This window comes from Dama dama, chromosome 13, assembly GCF_033118175.1.
Source record: "Dama dama isolate Ldn47 chromosome 13, ASM3311817v1, whole genome shotgun sequence".
NCBI classification, from domain to species: Eukaryota; Metazoa; Chordata; class Mammalia; order Artiodactyla; family Cervidae; genus Dama; species Dama dama.
In genome coordinates, this window is record NC_083693.1 from 15,768,685 (window position 1) to 15,789,952 (window position 21,268).

At 42.2% G+C, this 21,268-nt stretch overlaps 1 protein-coding gene across 1 annotated transcript in view; it reads left to right on the forward strand.

Annotated features, from left to right (window-relative positions):
• The window catches only part of ADAMTS17 (ADAM metallopeptidase with thrombospondin type 1 motif 17), a 392,337-nt gene that overhangs the window by 315,446 nt on the left and 55,623 nt on the right, over positions 1-21,268 (forward strand). Inside the window, exon 19 of the mRNA XM_061159720.1 lies at positions 2,066-2,201. Within this exon, the coding sequence (XP_061015703.1) occupies positions 2,066-2,201 (136 nt within the window). The remainder of the gene's footprint in view (positions 1-2,065; positions 2,202-21,268) is intronic.

A 21,268-nucleotide genomic window follows, 5' to 3' on the forward strand; every position in this document is an offset into this window, starting at 1 on the left:
CTAAGCACTTTATATATCAATTCATTTTAACCATCTCTAAAGCAATACATGAACCGTGAACTTCCAGATGGTCAAGCTGGTTTTAGAAAAGGCAGAGGAACCGGAGATCAAATTGCCAACATCCACTGGATCATCGAAAAAGCAAGAGAGTCCAGAAAAACATCTATTTCTGCTTTATTGACTATGCCAAAGCCTTTGACTGTGTGGATCACAATAAACTGTGGAAAAGTCTGAAAGAGATGGGAATACCAGACCACCTGACCTGTCTCTTGAGAAACCTGTATGCAGGTCAGGAAGCAACAATTAGAACTGGACATGGAACAACAGACTGGTTCCAAATAGGAAAAGGAGTATGTCAAAACTATAGATTGTCACCCTGCTTATTTAACTTATATGCAGAGTACATCATGAGAAACGCTGGACTGGAAGAAGCACAAGCTGGAATCAAGACTGCCAGGAGAAATATCAATAACTTCAGATATGCAGATGACACCACCCTTATGGCATAAAGTGAAGAGGAACCAAAAAGCTTCTTGATGAAAGTGAAAAAGGAGAGTGGAAAAGTTGGCTTAAAATGCAACATTCAGAAAACTAAGATCATGGCATCTGGTCCCATCACTTCATAGCAAATAGATGGGGAAACAGTGGAAACAGTGTCAGACTTTATTTTTTGGAGCTCCAAAATCAATGCAGATGGTGATTGCAGACATGAAATTAAAAGACGCTTACTCCTTGGAAGGAAAGTTATGACCAACCTAGATAGCATAATTAAAAGCAGAGACATTATTTTGCCAACAAAGGTCCATCTGGTCAAGGCTATTGTTTTTCCCGTGGTCATGTATGGATGTGAGAGTTGGACTGTGAAGAAAGCTGAGTGCTGAAGAATTGATGCTTTTGAACTGTGGTGTTGGAGAAGACTCTTAAGAGTCCCTTGTACTGCAAGGAAATCCAACCAGTCCATTCTAAAGGAGATCAGTCCTGAGTGTTCATTGGAAGGACTGATGCTGAAGCTGAAACTCCAGTACTTTGGCCACCTCATGCGAAGAGTTGACTCATTGGAAAAGACCCTGGGAAGGTCTGGGAGGGATTGGGGGCAGAAGGAGAAGGGGATGACAGAGGATGAGATGGCTGGATGGCATCACCGACTTGATGGACATGAGTTTGAGTAAACTCCAGCAGTTGGTGATGGACAGGGAGGCCTGGCGTGCTGCAGTTCATGGAGTTGCAAAGAGTTGGACATGAACTGAACTGAAAGCATCCTAAGGCACATGGAAGTTAAGTGAGCCAGCCCAGTGGAGTAAGTCAAGGCACAGAAACATGATGGATAGGTATCAATCCTGTGCTCACTCTGCTGGCTAATAAGCCAAGTTTGAACCCAGATAGCCTGGCTCCAGAGTCTGCCCTTCTAGTTCCCAATCATTCATCCCCACTCCTAACAAAGTCATGGCCAGCAGTGTGCAGGGTGCTTTGGAAACACCCAAAAGAATGAATGTGTAGTCGGCTGGGGTTAGTGAAGCTTCCCAAGAGCAGGTGATGCTCAGGCATGAACAGCAGTTGATAGGGAGAAAAATTTTCAGGTTGGTTTATGTCCTTCAGACAAGCCTTCCTGTTTCTCGCTTCTCTCCAGAAAGCAGGAATTCTATAATAAGTAACTGTCATCTCTGGTGAGGGCTGTTGTACAGTTGTTTAATCAAGCCCAGATATCTATAGACTTCAAATGAACAGATATAGAGATTGGTAATCTTTGTTAGAAATTAGAGACCCAAATCAGAACTTTGGCCCCAATGAACCCCAAGGTGTCCAAGAACACAGCTGATCTGAAGTGTTGCTTCTCTGATCCTGTTCTAAGATCTTTCTCCTGCCCCTGCTACCCCTGCCCTGTCTCACACACCCTCATCCCTAAGATTATGATCCTCCCTCTCTGACAACCAACAGGCATGATAAGAGTCAGTTTAAGTGACATTCTGATCACAAGATGCACCTGAACATTCCTCCGCAAGGTGAATAAATGGCCTTTCCAGGTATGTGTTCTATGGCCTCTAATTCTGTGTACTTTGGTTTCCAGGGGAACGCAGAAGCATCGTGTCCTGCACACGGATTGTTAACAAGACCACAACTCTAGTGAACGACAGTGACTGCCCTCAAGCCAGCCGCCCGGAGCCCCAGGTTCGAAGGTGCAACTTGCACCCATGCCAGTCACGGTAAGGAGCTGTATTCTCAAGCTTGGATCCTTCAGGGTCAGAGCGGCAGCACCCATGAATGGGGTCTGGTGATGCACAATTAATACCAGTCTTAGTCTGTGTTCTGTTGTTGTTGCTGAGTGATTTTTAATTGTTCAAAATACTCAATTTCTGGCTACTAAGCCATAACTTTGATAGCAGTATATAGTCCTCACTGGAAGGCATCTTATAGGGGACCATTAAGAACATCTCATGAAAAAAAAAATAACCATCTCCACACACTTTCACCTGGCACATGTCACCTCCTCCAAGTTACTTTATTTTGGAGGAAAAGGAGCTCAGAGAGTGAGCACCTATGAGTAGGTGTTAGTGATTCTGATTGGTTAGTGTTAGTGATTGGTGTGATTTAGTGGCTGAAATTAACATCAGTAAGTTATTTATTGTTTGGGATCCATCAGAACTTCTGTTTCCAACCCCAGCTTTCATGGTTGTGTACTCTGAAGTATGTTCTCTTGGGTTGTTAACTGAGATGAATTGTGTGGAATGTGTTCATCAGTAAAGCCTCCTTATTTCCATCTTAGTGGGACTTTGCATCTGATTCTGTTGTATTATGTAATATTACGCCTGGCCTCCTGTTCTGCCCAGCGTTGAGGTATGTGGCTTTTGTTTCGTGGTTCTGTGCATCAGGTTAAGGCATGTATAGCTTTTGTAAAGAGGCCAGACTTTTTTTTTAATTAATTTATTTTTTATTAAAGGATAATTGCTTTAAGGCATATACCCTGAGGAAACCAAAATTGAAAGAGGCTGGACTTTTAACCTGGCAGTTTTGGGGGTTTCTTAAACTCAATTTGTACCGCTCACCTGGTAAAAAGTATCACAACGCATTTGGTTTTGTTTCTGACCCTGTTTTCTTTGTCAAACTGATAAAATGTGTGTGAATGAGAGAGGGAAGCCAGAAGGGAAAGCATGGTGAGACATGATTTTATATGATCCTTGGAAAATTAAGAATGAAATTTTCTACCCTAATGGTGAAGGCCATGAGAAACAGCTCACTTCTAGAAGTCTTGAGCATTTGGGTGTGAACAGTCATCCTGCAAACCTATCAGTTGATTGATCGATTTATCAGTCAATCGGTCACACACATGTGGGGCTAAAGAAAGAAGAACTTGCCACTGTAAAGACTTATGTATCAGAGAGGCCACAGCTTCTTTTCCTGAAAGTAGAGACAGCTGACTCTTGTGATATGATTAGAAAGGAGAGTAAGAGACTCTAGAAGAGACATCAGCATAGGTTCAAGGGCATAACTGAGCAAGAATGATCCTAGGGACCCACTCAAGAATCATATTCTACAGTCATTTATGTTTTCATACTATTTTAGTATCAAAATCTTTTTAAATTATGCACAGAAACGAAATATATGAAACATGAAATCAGAGTTGGTCTGATTGACTTGAGATGCATATATAATCAGGAAGAGTGGTTCAGTACACTTAGCCTTCCGCTTGTCTCAGTTGGCCCACAGCACCTCTGTGAAGTACCAAGGGGTAAAGTTTAAAAACTATCAGTCAAGGATTCTGTTTCCCATAATGATGGAAGAGCTTATATTGGACAAACCCTAGTATTCTCCTAGAATGATATTCTAGAGCTATGCTGATCAGTGCTTCCCTGGTGGCTCAGCAGTAAAGAACCTACCTGCAAGGAAAGTTTGATCCCTGGGTCAGGAAGATCCCCTGGAGGAGGAAATGGCCACCCACTCCAGTATTCTTACCAGGAAAATTCCATGGACAGAAGAGACTGGTGGGTTACAGTCCGTAGGGTCACAAAGAGTCAGATACTACTGAGCATGCATGCATGCATGCTGATTGATCGACATGATAGCCACTAGCTAGTCCAAATCAAGATGTGTTATAAATGTAAATACATACCAGACTTCAAAGAATTAGTCTGGAAAGAGATTATAAAATATCTTATTAATTTTTAATATTTATCACATGTTGAAATAATTATATTTTGAATGTGTGTGTATGCAGTCGCTCAGTCGTGTCCAACTCCTTGCAACCCCACAGACTGTAGCCCACCTGGCTCCTCTGTCCATGAGATTTTTCCAGGCAAGAATACTGGAGTGGGTTGCCATGCCCTCAGCTCCAGGGTATCTCCCCTAGTCAAAGATCAAACCCACGTCTCCTATGTCTCCTGCATTTGGGGAAGATTCTTTACCCACTGAACCATCAGGGAAGCCTGTTGTATTTTGAAGACATTGGATCAAAATGCAATATATTGAAGTCACATGTTTTTTTACTTTTTTTAATGTAGATAATAGAAAATTAAAATTACGTGTGTGGCTCATTTTTTTTGTGTGTGTGTATTGGACAGTACTGCTGTAATTAACATAACATGTTCAAGATACAATCCAAAATTACTAGACTTACAAAGAAACAGAAAAATGTGATCCATGCTCATGAGAGAAGGCAATTAATAGAAATTAACTCCAAGATGACATATATGTTGGGATTAGCAGACAAGAATTCCAAAGCAGCTATTGTACTTTTTACATATGCATGTAACATTGAGCTTGTGTGTGTGGCTCCAGAATGCCCACAGAGCTTAGGCCTGCAGTCTTGCTGTGTTTGAACACAATTCAAGTCGAACACACTTTAGATTAAAAGTAACCTCAGACCCTTTTTCTGGGAAGGATTGAAGGCAAACAGAGAAGGATAGAGCAGAGGATGAGATGGTTAGGTAGCATCACCGACTCAGTTCAGTTCAGTCTCTCAGTCGTGTCCAGTCCATGTCCAGTTCTAACTGTTGCTTCCTGACCTGCATACAGGTTTCTCAAGAGGCGAGTCAGGTGGTCTGGTATTTCCATCTCTTTCAGAATTTTCCACAGTTTATTGTGATCCACACAGTCAAAGGCTTTGGTGTAGTCAATAAGCAGAAGTAGATGTTTTTCTGGAACTCTCTTGCTTTTTTGATGATCCAACAGATGTTGGTGATTTGATCTCTGGTTCCTCTGCCTTTTCTAAAACCAGCTTGAACATCAACTCATGGATGAATTTGAGCAAACTCCAAGAGTAAACCCCACTATGGAGGACAGAGGAGCCTGGTGTGTACAGTTCATGGGTTCACAAAGAGTTGGACACAATGACTGAACAACAGCAACTTCAGAAAGAAAGAAAAGAAAGTGAAGTTGCTCAGTCGTGTCTGACTCTTTGTGACCCCATGAATTGTAGCCTACCAGGCTCCTCCATCCATGGGATGAGTACTCAGGCAAGAGTACTGGAGTAGGTTGCCATTTCCTTCTCTAATCTCAGTGTCTCTTTAGAACAGGCTCAGAAAACTTTTTCTGTGAAGGGCTAGAGAGTAAATATTTTTATTTTGTAGGCCATATTTGATTTCTGATGTCTGTTTTTTGTTTTGTTTTATAACCCTTTTAAACATAAGAACCATTGTTAGCTCCTGGGTTGTACAATCTGCAGGCCAGACTTGGCCCATGAATGATAACTTGCCTTAAGTTATTGACTACCCTTGTTTTGCCCACTGAGATGATGGGGTCACAGCTTCAGCATGAGCGCAAGCTCTGAAGGCACCACCTCAGGGAATGTATTCTCTTATCATACAAGGGAGGGCATCTTGTTATACTGAGTTACTTTTCATTGCCCAGTTATTCAGTATGTGTGTTCAGTAGCTGCAGTCAGTGTCCGACTCTCTGCGATCCTATGGCCTTGCAGCCCACCAGGCTCTTCTGTCCATGGGATTTTCCCAGGCAAGAATACTATGAGTTGCCATTTCCTTCTTAGGGGATCTTCCCAACCCAGGGATCAAACCCACATCTCCTGTGTTTCCTGCATTGGTTCTTTTACCACTGAGCCACCAGGGAAGCTAGTACTGTCTTTATAACCATCCAGCATGACCCTCAGCACACAGTATAGAGTCAGTGATTTCATTTATTCAATGTATGTTTATTGAATAAATTCACTTGACTTTGCTCTTGGTACCAAGGTATATAGAGGTGAAAGACAGGCAAAGTCTTTACTCTCAGCCAAACAACAACAACAAACTTGATAAACATTAGGTTTCTCCTTCCTACCACTCTCCTTTTGGTCCCACCCCCTTTCATTCCCTTTCCAACTCTGTGAAGTCATATGCATCAGACTGGAAGAATGAATGGTATTTCCAAAAACAGAGTAGGAAATAAAATTGATAAAAGAGAAGACAGCACCTGGAATTTGCCTCAAAGCCTAGAAAAGAAATTCCCGGATGCCTATCTTAGTCTGCTTGTATTTGTTGGTTTGCTTATTTGCTTATTTTGAACCATCTGATATCATACTTATTCTTAAAGTGGACACTTGAAAGTGAGGTATCATGACTCATCACAGAGTATTTATTGTTTGGCTAAAGAAATGTGTGATCTGATAGATTTTAAAACTCTTGCAAATGCTACTTTTATTTATTTATATACATACTCACACACATGCACATTATACATATATATATGTATATATTATGTACAGATATTTTATATATATAAACACACAAACATTTAGACAGGAGAACTTGAATTATTGCATGGCATGATCTAGCTGTCATGGATCTTTCTTAAAAGTCTAGAGTAATATGGATTTAGGCTAGTAAGTAAGTAAAGAGAAGTGAAGATCTTAGAAAATGAGTGCCAGACAGAGAGAGAGATAATCGTAAATGAAAACTGAACTTAGATCAGGGGGTGGGGTTTGGAGAAGTGTGTGGTCTGGAAAAAACAGGTGCTTCAGGGGATTGGGAGTGAGCACAATTGGAAGTCAGAGCCTGTCGGTTGGAAGAAGAATCCAGAACCCAATGGTGTAAACATTATTTTAAAAGCCAAAATGTAGTGTGCTGTTGAATCTGGCAAGATGAAAGAGTCTTTCTATATTATTGTTACTCTTTGACCTTTAAAACAACAGAGATGTTTGTCTTTTTCCCTTGTTTTTCTTTATTTCCCCTGATCCCCCTTTAATTTTCTTCAACCTTTTTTTCCACCGAGTTCCCGACAGTTTCCTTTACCTTCCCAACTCACACCATTAACACCTCTTTATTCTAATCCTGCCCCTCACTCTGTGGATCCTTCTCCCAAACCCTGCCATAACCATGTGGAGTCTGGAATCTGACATGCAGGGCAGACAGCCTCTCTCCAGTATCTTGCACAGCAGCACAAACACATCAGCAAACCTGGACCTGACATTGGCAGGAGAGGCAGAAATCACAGATCAGCTCAGCTGTTGTGACTGTGGCCAGCAGCCTTCACCTTGCCGACCACAGTCTACAGGGAAGAGGCCCCGCAGTCATCTGGCATTCAGCAAGCAGCCCAAGCGGCCCTGTGTGCCAACTCCTTAAGACCCAGTTCCAGGTAGTCCTGGAGCAAGGAGGGGGGCTATGACAGGGATGTGCTCAGTCTGGAACACATAGCTCATGTGTGACTGGATTTAATATTTTTGCAGTCTTTTAGAGCTTATTGGCTACTTGAAAAGGCCATTCTGAGCTATTGGATATTTCCCTATAGTATTTATGATTTGAATTTCTTCCCAGGCAGTACATACTGTACTGTACATTGAATTAGGGTGATTCAAGAAAGAATATTCAATATCTTACTGGCAACAGAATTGAACTGAATAGTCATCTGCAAGGAAATGTATTTGGATTTTAAATTTGTCCTCTTTGCTCAATTATTTTATCCAGTTTGCCTCATTTTAAGTTAAAACTGAATGTAATTCCTCATGTTTTTATGAAAGCTTGGTCTGTGTGTGTATGTGATCCTGATTTAAGAATGAAGCCTGTAACATGTGGCCCTAAGGTGCTGCCAATATCTGAAAAGATACCGTTGTTTAATCCATTTCTAGCTAGTCTAAACCTTAAAGCTTTTTTTTTTTTTTTCTGCTTTCCTCTAAAATAAAATAGGTAAGTCTAGTCGTCCCTCCTCTGTTCACTGTGCCTTGAATGTAGGAGACTGGAGGAGGCCGCCTGTGGCACTCCATGTGTCTGAACAGGAGCCTGCAACTCGGGAGAGCTCTCAGTCAGGGAGGGCAGGGCCTGCAGGCAGCAGTGAAAACCTCAGAATCGCTGGAGTGCTGCTCCTGACTCTCAGGCCCAGCCACTCTCCAGACACTTGAACACGTGGTTGGAGGCCTAGAATGAAGGGTGCCCCACATCCCTGTGAAATAAAGGAAAAGTGCCTGACAGAGAAAATGGAGAATAGCATCAGTGATCTATTATATGCCCATCCGGTAGTATGTGAATGGTGAGGAAAAGTTTGATTGAAAGAATTCCAAAACGTCTTTCTGTCACTACCCAAATTCTAGAACCTCACTTGTATTTAAATTAAATAGTATTGTTTTGAAGCCTTTACTTATTTGTCTAAAGTAGGAAACATTGGAGAAAGAAAGGATTCCAGAATTTTGTCTTAAATTTAAAGCTTCTGTTTTCTTCCTTTCCTCCATACTTAAACCCTTTGACCATTTGAATATCCCTCCCTTTGATCATTACAGAGGACAAGAGGCTTCCCAGATACCAGTTTCACAGGTAACTGAATTCTGTTGACTAACGCTTTCCATGTGGTCCCAGGGCCTGTGAGGAGGGCCTTCTCTTTCCTGAGTTATTATGTCCTCAATATCTGCATCTGATTTTTATGTCACAATTACAGGAAAAAAATACAATTAGAATTCAACGACAGAAAGAAATTTTGGAAAGTCATAAATGCATGGAAATTAAACAAAACACTTTCTAAATAACCAGTGAGTGAAAGGGAAATCATAAAAAATTTAGAAAATACTTTCAGATGAATGTAAAGGAAATCACACCTTGCCAAAATTTAGGGAATGCAACTAAAGCAAACTTTAGGAAGAAATGTATAGCAGTAAACACTGTATTTAAAAAGAAGAGGAATCCCAGACCGTCCAGTGGTTAGGACCCCATGCTTCCACTGCAGGGAACACAGGTTTGATCCCTGGTCAGGGATCTAAAATCCCTCAAGTCTCAAGGCAGGCCTTGCAGAAATAAAACAGATCTGTAAAGGAATGCCATGAACAATTGTATGCCAGTAAGCTGTACGTCAATAAAGTAGATAATGAACATGAAATGGACAAACTGCTAGAAAAATGCAAGCTACCCAAACTGAATAAAGAATAGAAAGAATAGACCTATAACAAACAAAGAGATTAAATTACTAATCAAAACACTTTCTACAAAGAAAAGTCCAGGACTGGAAGTCTTCACTTACGAATTCTACCAAATATTTAAAGCAGAGTTAACATCAACCCTTCACAAACTCTTCCCAAAAGATGAAACAGTAGGGAACACGTTCCAGTACATTCTGTGAGGGTAGTAAAACCCTGATTCTGAAACCACACACAGACATCACAAGGAAAAAGAATACTACAAACCAATATTTCTCATGAATATTGATGCAAAAAAAAAAAAAAAAAATACAAGCAAACTGAATCCAGCAACATATTAAAAGGATTGTATACACCATGACCAATAGGACTAATCCTAGGAATACAAGGTTGGTATGTCATCTGAAAATTAGTTAATGTAATACACTTTATCAATAAAATGTTTTTTAAACAAAATAATCATTTCTGTAGATACAAAAACAGACTTTGACAAAATACATGACCGTTTCATGATTTAAAAAAAAAAAAAACACTGAACAAACTAGGATTGAAAGAGAACTTCCTAAGCCTGGTATCTACAAAATATTCTATATCTACAAATACATACAGATATCTACAAAATGTTCTGTATCTACAAAACCCCAGAGCTAACATCATACTTTATGATGAAAGATTGAATGCTTTGCCCCTAAGATCAAGAATAAGGTGCAAACGGAATATTACTCAGCCACAAAAAAGAACAAAAATGGGTCATTTGTAGTAATGTAGATGAACCTAGAGTCTGTCATACAATGTGAAGTCAGATAGAGAAAAACAAATATTGTATATTAATGCATATATGTGGAATCTGGGAAAATGGTACTGATGAACCTATCTGCCAGGCAGGAATAGAGATGCAGACGTAGAACCGACATGTGGACACAGCAGAGGAAGGGGAGGATGGGGCAAGTTGAGAGAGTAGCATTGACATATATTCACTACCATGTGTAAAATAGATAGCTAGTGGGGAGCTGTTGGATAGCACAGGGAGCTCAGCTCTGTGTTCTGTGATGACCTAGAGGGGTGAGATGGGGTGGGTGGAGGAAAGCTCAAGAGGGAGGGAATATGTGTATACATATAGTTGATTCACTTTGTTGTACAGTGGAAACTAACATAGCACTGTAAAGCATTTATGTTGTTGTTGAGTTGTTAGGTGTTAGTCATGCAGTCGTGTCTGACTCTTTGCGATCCCATGGACTGTAGCCCACCAGGCTCCTCTGTCCATGGAATTTTCCAGGCAAGCATGCCAGAGTGGATTGCCATTCCCCACTCCAGGGGATCTTCCTGACCCAGGGATTGAACCCAGGTCTTCCTCATTGCAGGCAGACTCTTTACTGACTGAGCCACTGGGAAGTTGAGTTGTTAAGTCATGTCCAATGTTTTTGTGACCCTGTGAACTGTAATCCACCAGGTTCCTCTATACATGGGATTCTTCAGGCAAGAATACTGGAGTGGGTTGCCATTTCCTTCTCCAGGCAATTTTCCTGACCTAGGGATCAGACTCTCATCTCCTGCATTGGCAGGTAGATTCTTTACCACTGAGCCACCAATGGGAAGCCCACTGCAATTATGCTCCATTTTCTTTTAAAAGGATATTGATGATATGTAGCTAAAAAATTAAAAAAAAAAAAAAAAAAGGTAGAATGTCTGTTCTTGCCACCACAGGGCCCATGGAAAGTTTAGAGGGAGACATTTCTCTGTGGTTGTCCAGAAAGAGAAGTGCTGGTTACATAGAGACACATGGGACTTATGACTATACAGTTCCTCTCTGACACACTTTTGATGTGCCACTGTGCTCTGTAAATCACTATGAGAATTGGGCTGTTTCCCCAGGAGAACTTCGATCTTGAAAACCACCCTTCCTAGAGCTTCTAGAGGCAGGTGCTCCAACAGGAGGCTCAGGGTACCCCTACCCAACCAGGTAAACTGCTCAGGGTGCCCTGTGCCTGCACCTGAAAAGTACACTCCATTGACCTCTTCCTCCCATTGAAGATGACCAAGTGGGGTGGGACTCCCTAGTTCACTCAGGACATGGCTGCAAAAGGAACTCCTGTGCCACCAGCCTCCCAAAATGAATGAGGCCACCAACTTCTAAATCTCACTGGACATTGTCTTTGGGAAAGCAAAGTGTTGGACTCAAAAACTGGGTTTTGGTTCCCAGGCACCAGGAACTGAGTTTAAAACTATACCAAAAAGACAAGCATATATAAACAGGATGTGGAATATCTCCCAAAATTGAAGCAATGGTGAAAAGCATTTTGGAGAGGGGATCTCAGAGGCAACTGCGGTGGAGCTGCTCCACTGAGATTCCAGCTTCCTGGAGAAGATCCGATGGGCCTGGCTTGGCTCACATGCCCTCCAGTGGCCTGATGTAGACACCCAAAGGAAAACTGAGGTGTTCTTATCAGAAAAAGGAAGGCGACACTGGGCAGGCAAAAGCAGCAGACGTGTCCTCCACCCCAAACACATAGAGACATGCTGACATCATGATCAAACCAAGACTAGGCAAGACCATCCAGTGGACGCTGTCCAGCTAGGACGAGTGCCGGCAAGTCTATTAGCAGGAGGGCTACTGTACTGGAAAATTCCTGTGTCCTGGTGAGAAAGGCAGCCTGTCGGGAATGTTACTCTTGGATGTGAACTTTCAACATCAGCAGCCATGTGATTCTCAAAGCATGAGAGTTTTTTTTCCAAACTCTGAATCCCTGGGTGTGGTACAACCTGTTACCAAACTCAAGCTTCTCCTGGTTATTTTAACCCCCAAATCGTACCAACACAAACGCCAGTAATGGAGTGTAACCTGATCAGGTGTGATGGCTGAGAAGAAATGCTGCCAGGCTGTGATCTCATCAGCTGCTGGTTAAGCCCTATTCACTGTCCTTTTGCTTTCCTACTGCAAATTCAGTTTGTTCCTATAAACCCCAGAGAAACATTTTTTTCTCTCAAAAGAATATTTGAAAACGAATTTATTGTAGAAACCGAGAATCTTAAAACTGAGGACCTGTGTTCTTCTTGCTAAGATGTAAATTATGGAGGTGGCAGAAATCCAGGGTAGGGTGGGAGTGAGCCAGTCTGTCCCTGCCTGTCCGTAGCAAGGAGAGATGGTGGGGAGTGGCTGGGAAGTTGGGGTTGTCACCCCATCTTACAGATGAAGATTTCAAGACACTTGATTGTGCAGTAACTTACTCAGGGTCATACCCATAGCAGGTAGAACTCAAACCAAGGTTTTCCTACTTTAAATCTTTCATACTTTCTGCTATGTCATTGTCATTTTAAAAGTAGTACAACTTGCTTCTACCGTGGCATGATGAAAGAACCCTTTTTGACCAGGGCACCTGTAAGTAGATATTTTAAAGTGGAACGGGAGAGGTCAGCAAATGGCATTGTAGTGACCTTGGGTCAGAGGGGGTTTGTAGGGGAGCCATGGTGGTTCCCTTGTCTGGAAGTGAAACTCATTATTTTATTTTTTTAACCTGTTTTAAAGAAGTAGTTTACTTATTTTAATTGGAAGATAATTACTTTACAGTATTGTGATGGTTTTTGCCATACATCAACATGAATCAACAATGGGTATACATGTGTCCCCCCCATCCTGAACCTACACCACCTCCCTCCCCATCCTGTCCCTCTGGGTTGTCCCAGATCTGTGACTTTGGGTACCCTGCTTCATGCATCAGACTTGCACTGACCATCTATTTTACGTGTGGTAATGTACATAAAAGAAAGAAAGTGAAGTCACTCAGTCATGTCCAACTCTTTGCGACCCCATGGACTGTAGCCTACCAGGCTCCTCTGTCAATGGGATTTTCCAGGCAGGAATACTGGAGTGGGTTGCCATTCCTTCTCCAGGAGATCTTCCTGACCCAGGGATTGAACCCAGGTCTCCCACATTGTAGGCAGACGCTTTACCGTCTGAGCCACCAGGGAAGTCCGGTAATGTACATATTTCAAAGTTTTCTTCTCAAATTATCCTGCCTTTGCCTTCTCCCACTTAGTCCAAAAGCCTGTTCTTTACATCTGTGTCTCATTTGCTGCCCTGCATGAAGGATCATCATTACTGTCTTTCTAAATTCCATGTATATGTGTTAATATACACTATTTGTCTTTTTCTTCCTAATTTACTTCACTCTGTATAATAGGATCCAGTTTCATCCACCTCATTAGAACTGACTCAAATGCATTTACTTTTATAGCTGAGTAGTATTCCATTCCAGTTGAACTATTTCAAATCCTAAAAGATGATGCTGTTAAAGTGCTGCACTCAGTATGCCAGAAAATTTGGAAAACTCAGCAGTGGCCACAGGACTGGAAAAGGTCAGTTTTCCTTTCAGTCCCAAAGAAAGGCAATGCCAAAGAATGTTCAAACTACTGCACAGTTGCACTCATTTCACCTGCTAGCAAAGTAATGCTCAAAATTCTCCGAGTGATGCCTCAACAGTCCATGAACCGAGAACTTCCAGATGTTTGAGCTGGATTTAGAAAATGCAGATTTTGATTTTTTTTTTTTTTATTTTGAACCAGAGATCAAATTGCCAACATCTGTTGGATCATAGAAAAAGCAAGAGAGTTCCAGAAAAATATCTACTTCTGCTTTCTTGACTATGCCAAAGCCTTTGTGTGGATCACAAACTGTGGAAAATTCTTAGAGATGAGATTACCAGACCACCTGACCTGCCTCCTGAGAAATCTATATGCAGGTCAAGAAGCAACATTTAGAACCAGACATGGAACAACAAACTGGTTCCAAATTAGGAAAGGAGTACATCAATGCTGTATATTGTCACCCGGCTTTTTTAACTTATATATAGAGTACATCATGTGAAATACCAGGCTGGATGAAGTACAAACTGCAATCAAGATTGTCATGAGAAATGTCAAAACCTCAGATATGCAGATGACACCACCCTTATGACAGAAAGTGAAGGGGAACTAAAGAGCCTCTTGATGAAAGTGAAAGAGGAGAGTGAAAAAGCTGCCACCAGAAAATTACTATGCTAATTAATAAATAAATTAATAAATCAATAAATAAATTATCATTATTTATTACTATCCCTGGGTCAGGAAGATCCTCTGCAGAAGGAAATGGCAACTCACTCCAGTACCCTTGCCTGGAAAATCCCATGGACAGAGGAGCCTGGTAGGCTACAGTCCACGGGGTTGCAAAGAGTCGGATACGACTGAGCGACTTCTCTCTTTCTCTGTATTACTATGCTAATCAATAAATTAGCATGATTTATAATGAGCGCTGAAGAATTGATGCTTTTGAACTGTGATGTTTAAGAAGACTCTTGAGAGTCCCTTGGACTGCAAGGAGATCCAACCAGTCCATCCTAAAGGAGATCAGTCCTGAGTGTTTATTGGAAGGACCGATGTTGAAGCTGAAACTCCAATACTTTGGCCACCTGATGCACAGAGCTGACCCAATTGAAAAGACCCTGATGCTGGGAAAGATTGAAGGCAGGAGAAGGAGGGGACGACAGAGGATGAGATGGTTGGATGGCATCACCAACTCAATGGACATGAGTTTGAGTAAACTCTGGGAGTTGGTGATGGACAGGGAGGCCTGGTGTGCTGCAGTCCATGGGGTTGCAAAGAGTCAGACATGGCTGAGCAACTGAACTGAACTGAATCAATAAATTTAGCAATGTCACAGGATATAAAATTAATATACAGAAATCCCTTGCATTCCTATACATGAACAATGAAAAATCAGAAAGAGAAATTAAGGAAAGAGAAATTAAGGAAGAAATCCCATTCACCATTGCAAAGAAAAGAGTAAAATACTTAGGAATGAATTTACCTAAAGAAACAAAAGACTTGTATACAGAAAATTATAAATCACTGATGAAATAGATAGAGACACAAATAGATAGAGAAATATACCATGTTCTTGAATTGGAAGAATCAATATAGTAAAAATGAGTATACTACCCAAAGCAATCTGTAGATTCAGTGCATTCCCTATCAGACTACCAATGGTATTTTTCATAAAACTAGAACAAACAGTTTCACAATTTGTATGGAAACACAAAAGACCTCGAATAACCAAAGCAGTCTTGAGAAAGAAAAATGGAGCTGGAGGAATCAACCTTCCTGACTTTAGACTACACTACAAAATTTATGATTTTAAAATTAAACACTTGAGCAGTTTTGCTAAATGCTATAGCTGCTTAATTTTCTGATTTGTTCTTATGGTTATCTGGACCCTTGCTAGATAAGAAACTAAAGTTCAGAAATTTCGCTGTCTAATATGATGGATTCAGATGTGAAGGTGGCTTCCCAGGAAGCCTCTGTGTGTGTGCAGTGTTGGGGTGCAGGTATGGTGCTTGCAAGGGTGCTGTCCTGTGAATGCCCAGTGATTCCCTGTTGGCCCCCTGTCAGGTGATATCAGGCTCAGAGAGACTGGGAGGGACCCTCAGACTGGAGGGAGCAGTGGCACAAGTTAAAGGGACTGGACAGGTGAGAGGCTGTCTCTGGCCCAGGTTCACTATCTTTCTGGGTAAGAAGCTAAACCTGCCCATTGAGGGTTCAAACCCATAGCTGTGACATCTCCAGTGTGCCCACTGGGGCTGAACAGTGACCTCACCTAGCCTGGGTGCCACAAACAGGGTGGTACACCTGTGTCAGCCCTTTGTTTATTGTTCCCCTTCTTTTTCTTCTCAGAAGGGCAAGGACCTTGTCAACGTCTCATTCATTCAACAAGCGTTTGTAGAGCACCTGCCGTGTGTCAGGTGAGCACTGGAATCTTGGCTGTGCTTCTCTGTCCCCTGTGCCCAACAGCACCCAGGGTTTAGGGGGGCCAGTGAGTCATTTGAACAGATGAATGGATTGTTTAGCACTGGTGGAGGGAAAGCACCTCAGTCGTCCAGAATTGTTCACCTTCATGGTCAGCATCATTGTGTTGAAAACAAGGTTTCATTCCAGGACCATGAGTGTTTACACACCAGTGCGGGTGGGCGGGCAGATGGTCCAATGACAGAAGAGTGGAAGTTAGAGGCTGGTTTTGGACCCCCCAGTTAAATCCTTCATCTTCCTGCAGAACAGTCATCATGGATTTTTCCACGCTGTGTCCTGCCCCCACTTAACCTTGACTTGACCTTGATCTGACTCTGACTTTGACTCAACCCTGAACCTTCCTCATTCCATTCTACTAGCATCAGTTCCTGTAGAAATCTCTTAATTCTTTCCTTCACCCATCATACCTTACTGTGACCTTTATTTAAATAGATTTGTTTTAAAGGTGGGAACAAAAGAACATTATATCCTTATTATGTGGAAAAACCAAGGCACCCAATTTATTAGGTTCAGTAGCTAATCAGAAAAAGAATGACAAGTTCTCTCCATATTATCCCCAGGTGGCCTCACGTGGGGGTTACTGAGGTCATGGACTTGGTCAAGGCAGGCACAGGTTCAGGTACCAGAGCCACCACTAGCTACAGGCAAATTTGTGGGTAGGTTACCTGATCTTACCACCTATAAACTGGGAAATTAGAACCTCTCTCATGGAAGTCTTGAGACAATTAGGTGAAGTAATGCCCATAAATTCCTCTGTCCCAAGTAAGCCCTCGGTGAATGCTAGCCAAAACCATCACCACTGCTCAGCTACAAAACTCTTTTAATGGTAAACATCAGCCAGTTGTTGGACGCCAGCATTTACATGTTATGCATCATTTCTGAAGATGTCACACACGTGTGCACATACACACACACACAGTACAATGTGTACATTTAAATGCAATTTAAGTAACCTATAGTGGTATTTTGCAGGTGATGAAGATTTGGGGGAAGGTCCTAGTATATGCTAACATTCCCCTTCTTGTCAGAACAAGTTTACATAATTTACATGTATTTTAGGGTAAATTAAAACAGCAGAACTATGTTGAGTGGTTCATTTATAATTTTATGAATGTCTCTGAGCTCTGAATTTGTGGACTTCAGATAATACTATTAGTAGGACAAGGATAGGACTTGGGAAGGAAAAGGGGTTATGAAGGGGTTTCAGCATCTTTCAGACCCCAAGGTTGGATTATGACTTGGTGTATGACTGGAAGCTTCCAGATGTGTCCCCCTCCGTGGCTCAGGGCAAAGTGGGCTGGAGAGGTGGTGGAAGTGAGTGATGAGTTTCTGGTTGATATAGATGGATGTGAAATGCTGGCTCCTGCCAGCACCTTTGCTTGCTAACCTGTATTTGGATTTAAATACTGCTGAAGGAAGGAGCCTGGTGAAATATAAGTACATAATTTCCACGAGGAATTCCTTGTGGCACTGAGAGCAGAAATTAGCACCACAGAGGTAATGAATGTGCTTTGGCCCACACCAAGCATGTGGCTCAGGAATGTTTCCCTTTCGTGACTCCCAATCCGTTTCCTGGAGAGCCAGCACTCCCTGGCCACTTGGAGTGAGCTTGACACTAAATCTTGAGAGCAGGGAGGGAAAACTTTCAGCTGCATCTGCCCAGTGAGTTGTCAGGGAGGACAGAGGGTGACTTCAGGGCCAGCCCATTCTCCAAGAGCTAGTCAGAAACAGGCTTGAACCTCAGGGGATGATCCTCAGAGCACATGCACTGGGACTCCCTGGGGTCTTATTGACCCACAGAATGCCTGGCCCACCACTAAAGTTTCTGATTCAGTGGATCTAGGGAGGGATCTGAGATTCTGCATTTCAAACAAAGCTTCCGATAATGATGCTGTGAGTACACGATGAGCCACTGGCATATGGTAACAAAGGTTACTTGAAATTTTAATTCAAGGAATATGATGAAAACAACCAAGATTTGTGAGCTGGGTTCCGTGACTTGAACTTGACAGCAGACACAAAAATCATCCGGTAGAATAAGTATGTGGCTAATCTGGGAAGGAAAGATAGTCAGTTATCTTATCTTCTGGGGGCTGGAGGACTAGAAGGTCCAGAGGGCAGCTGGGGCCAGAGACCCTACCCAAGTCAAATGCAGGTGGAACCCTCTTGGAGGCTCCAGGCCTTGCACAGCAAAGACCCCATGACTGGAGATGGAGATGGGGGATCAGGCAGCTGGTCACCCAAGTTTAGAGACAAAGCACTCCCCACTTTCTCTTCTCTCAGAAGATAAAGGATGCTGTGAAAGTGTTCATCACTCTGACTTTAATTCTTACAAACCAGAAGGAGGAGTAATTCGGAGGACAGTGACCAAAACCTGGGCAGCAATGACTGACTATCATTCTGCAGTTTGCCACAGTCAGGCAAAGGAGCCACAAGGAACTCTGAGCAAGGTTCAGCAAAGACCCCTCTGCTTTTAAAAAAGAGAATAAATAAAGGTCAGAGTAGAGTTAGTTCTGATTCCATAGCTAGAGAAAGTCAACACAGGTCAGCAGGTAGAGAAAATTCTGGAAGATTCAATTTAGATGCCATAATCATGGACAGGCCCAATAAGACAAAGAGGGAGAGGGACAGACGCAGAGCCAGGGGCTACCTGGCAGCCCTGAATGAGTTGGATGTAAAGGCCTAAGAAGACAACAAAAAGAGGCAGGTGGCAAGGGCAGGTAGAAAACAGATTGAAATCTCAGCAGATGGCTCAAGCCAGACAGGCAGAGGCCTGCAAGCTGAACCCTGTTTACAAAGTGTCTACAAAGATAGCTTTTTGTTTTTTATTAAATTAACCTTCAAAGTAAAAACTGGAAGATAAGCTCAAGTAAGGCCAAAATCCTGCAGCTTTTCAACAAAAAGAATGGAATGAAAACTGGGACAGATAAAAGAAAGCACCAGAGCATGGCAGCCAGGAACAGTACAGAGACGGTGGAGCCCAAGCCCCAGGAAATTGTGTGTCCGAGTTCAAGAATGAGGACTCAGCTGCTGGATTCCTGTCCCAGCTTCATAGTTGCTGCTGGAGGACCTCAACCAGGCCACTTGCCTCCATAAACAGGGGACATAGATAGCACCCATCTCATAAGGCTGTCATGAGAATTATATGAGTTAATAGAAATAAATTGCTTAGGACAGTTCTTGGCACACAGTAAGTGATAAATATGTCATTTTTATGACCACTGTCATCATCACGATTTTTCAGAAGTATCCAAAAACCCCATTCCAGGAGGAAATTCAATCCAAGATGCTACAGAACTCTACAGATGTTACCTCCAAGACTCTGCTGATTGGTTCTGTGAAATAGTGGCTGATGAGAGAAGAGCCAAAAGTCTGAGGGTGGATTTCAATTTCCCAAATGCATAAATGGGCAAGTCCAAGGAATGTAACCTCAGCCTTTTGTCAACCCCTGGCACAGCTGGAAGACAAATCAATGATTTAGACAGATGGTTTGTGTGCATTTTAGAAAAGAAGGCTTGCGTGTATGCCCTAAATGAGGGAGGGTTTAATGAGAACACTCAGCGCCTGTCAGACAGTGTTAATGGGGTGGTGGTCAGGTCAGCAGAACACTTAGCAAGTCTCCATGATATCACTATGGATGAAGCAGGAAAACAGGTGGACTGATGGCCTGTCCCCATGGAGCTGCTGCTAGACCCAGGTCTCCTCTGTCTGTCCAGGGAGGCCCCTGGTGTGTGTCTGCAGCTCTGCCTGCGGGTTTTGTCAGAGTCTTGTCATGTGACTCTTCTGGGCCAGGCTCTGTGGTGGGAGATGCCATGTGATCAGGAGGCTCCACAGAAACTTGTGGCTGTTCAGTGGGAGGGCGCCTGTCAGAACCCAGCACCCAGTCTCCTCCCCCTCACCTTCGTCCCCACCCACTCCTTGTGGTTCCAGGGAGTGGCACACAGACTCCCGGTTCTCAGCGATTCTACGGACTACAGACAGGGAGGAAGAATGTGCACTGAAGATTTTATAGCTAGCAAAACTGTCCTTTGGGCAGAAGCTTAGGCTACTGTATCCATGAGCCCTTCTTCAGGACTCGACCAGACCAAGACTCAGCGATTTTTTTTCTATTAACTAAAGATATTAAATATTTTTAGCTCTCTAAGCCATATGGTCTCTGTCTTTATTATTCAGCTCTATCATGGTAGCATCAAAACAGCCATAGACAATAGATAAATAGGTAGGGCTATTTCCCAGTAAAACTTTATTTAAAAAACAAATGTCAGAAGGGCTTAGGCCCTCAGGCCATAGTTTGCCAATTCTGCTATGATAGGATGCTCTTCATTTAACTGAGAGGTGACTGAGGACACTTTGATAAAAGGGTTGATGGTGAACATTTTAAAATGTTTAATTGTAGAGGTAAAACTAAAACAAAGATGGAGACAGGCATATTTAACATTGAAGATATAACAGTAATGAATATTTATGTCCCAAGTAACACAGCAACTACCTATGTAAAGCCTAAACCACAGGAAATACAAAGAAATATAGATAGAAATTTATTGGGTATAGGTGACCATTAATATAAGACAGACCAAGTGGCAAGTAAATAAAAAATAAGAAAGGATATGAAAGATCTAAATAACATAATCAATAATATAAATCATATATACCAAGTACTATATGCTGATAATAGAGAACACACCTTTTTCTCAAATGCACAAAGAGAACATCAATAGGTTCCTAAAAATAGTACAGAAAAGTAGCCTCTGATCACAAATCAATAGAGTTGGAAATTAATGAAAAAAAATTTTAAGAACAAAGGTCCCCTCTACCTGAAAATTAAAATTTACAGGATACAAAACCCACATTTGGCTCAAAGGGAAGTAACTCAAAAGTGCAGAGACCTGGGAATGTCCACTGACATTAAACTCAGTCTGGGCATTTAAAGCTATTCCTTTGTTCACTCATTTAACAGCCTTACCTGAGCACCAGTTGAGGGTAAGGTTTGATGAAGTCTCCTCTCCACCTTTCAGAGCTTCCTCTGGGTGAGAAAAACTGATAGGGATGCAAGGCAGCCCTAGCCCTGAGCCCGGTGGGAGAGCTCATGACTAGGGGATGGGTCAGATGCTC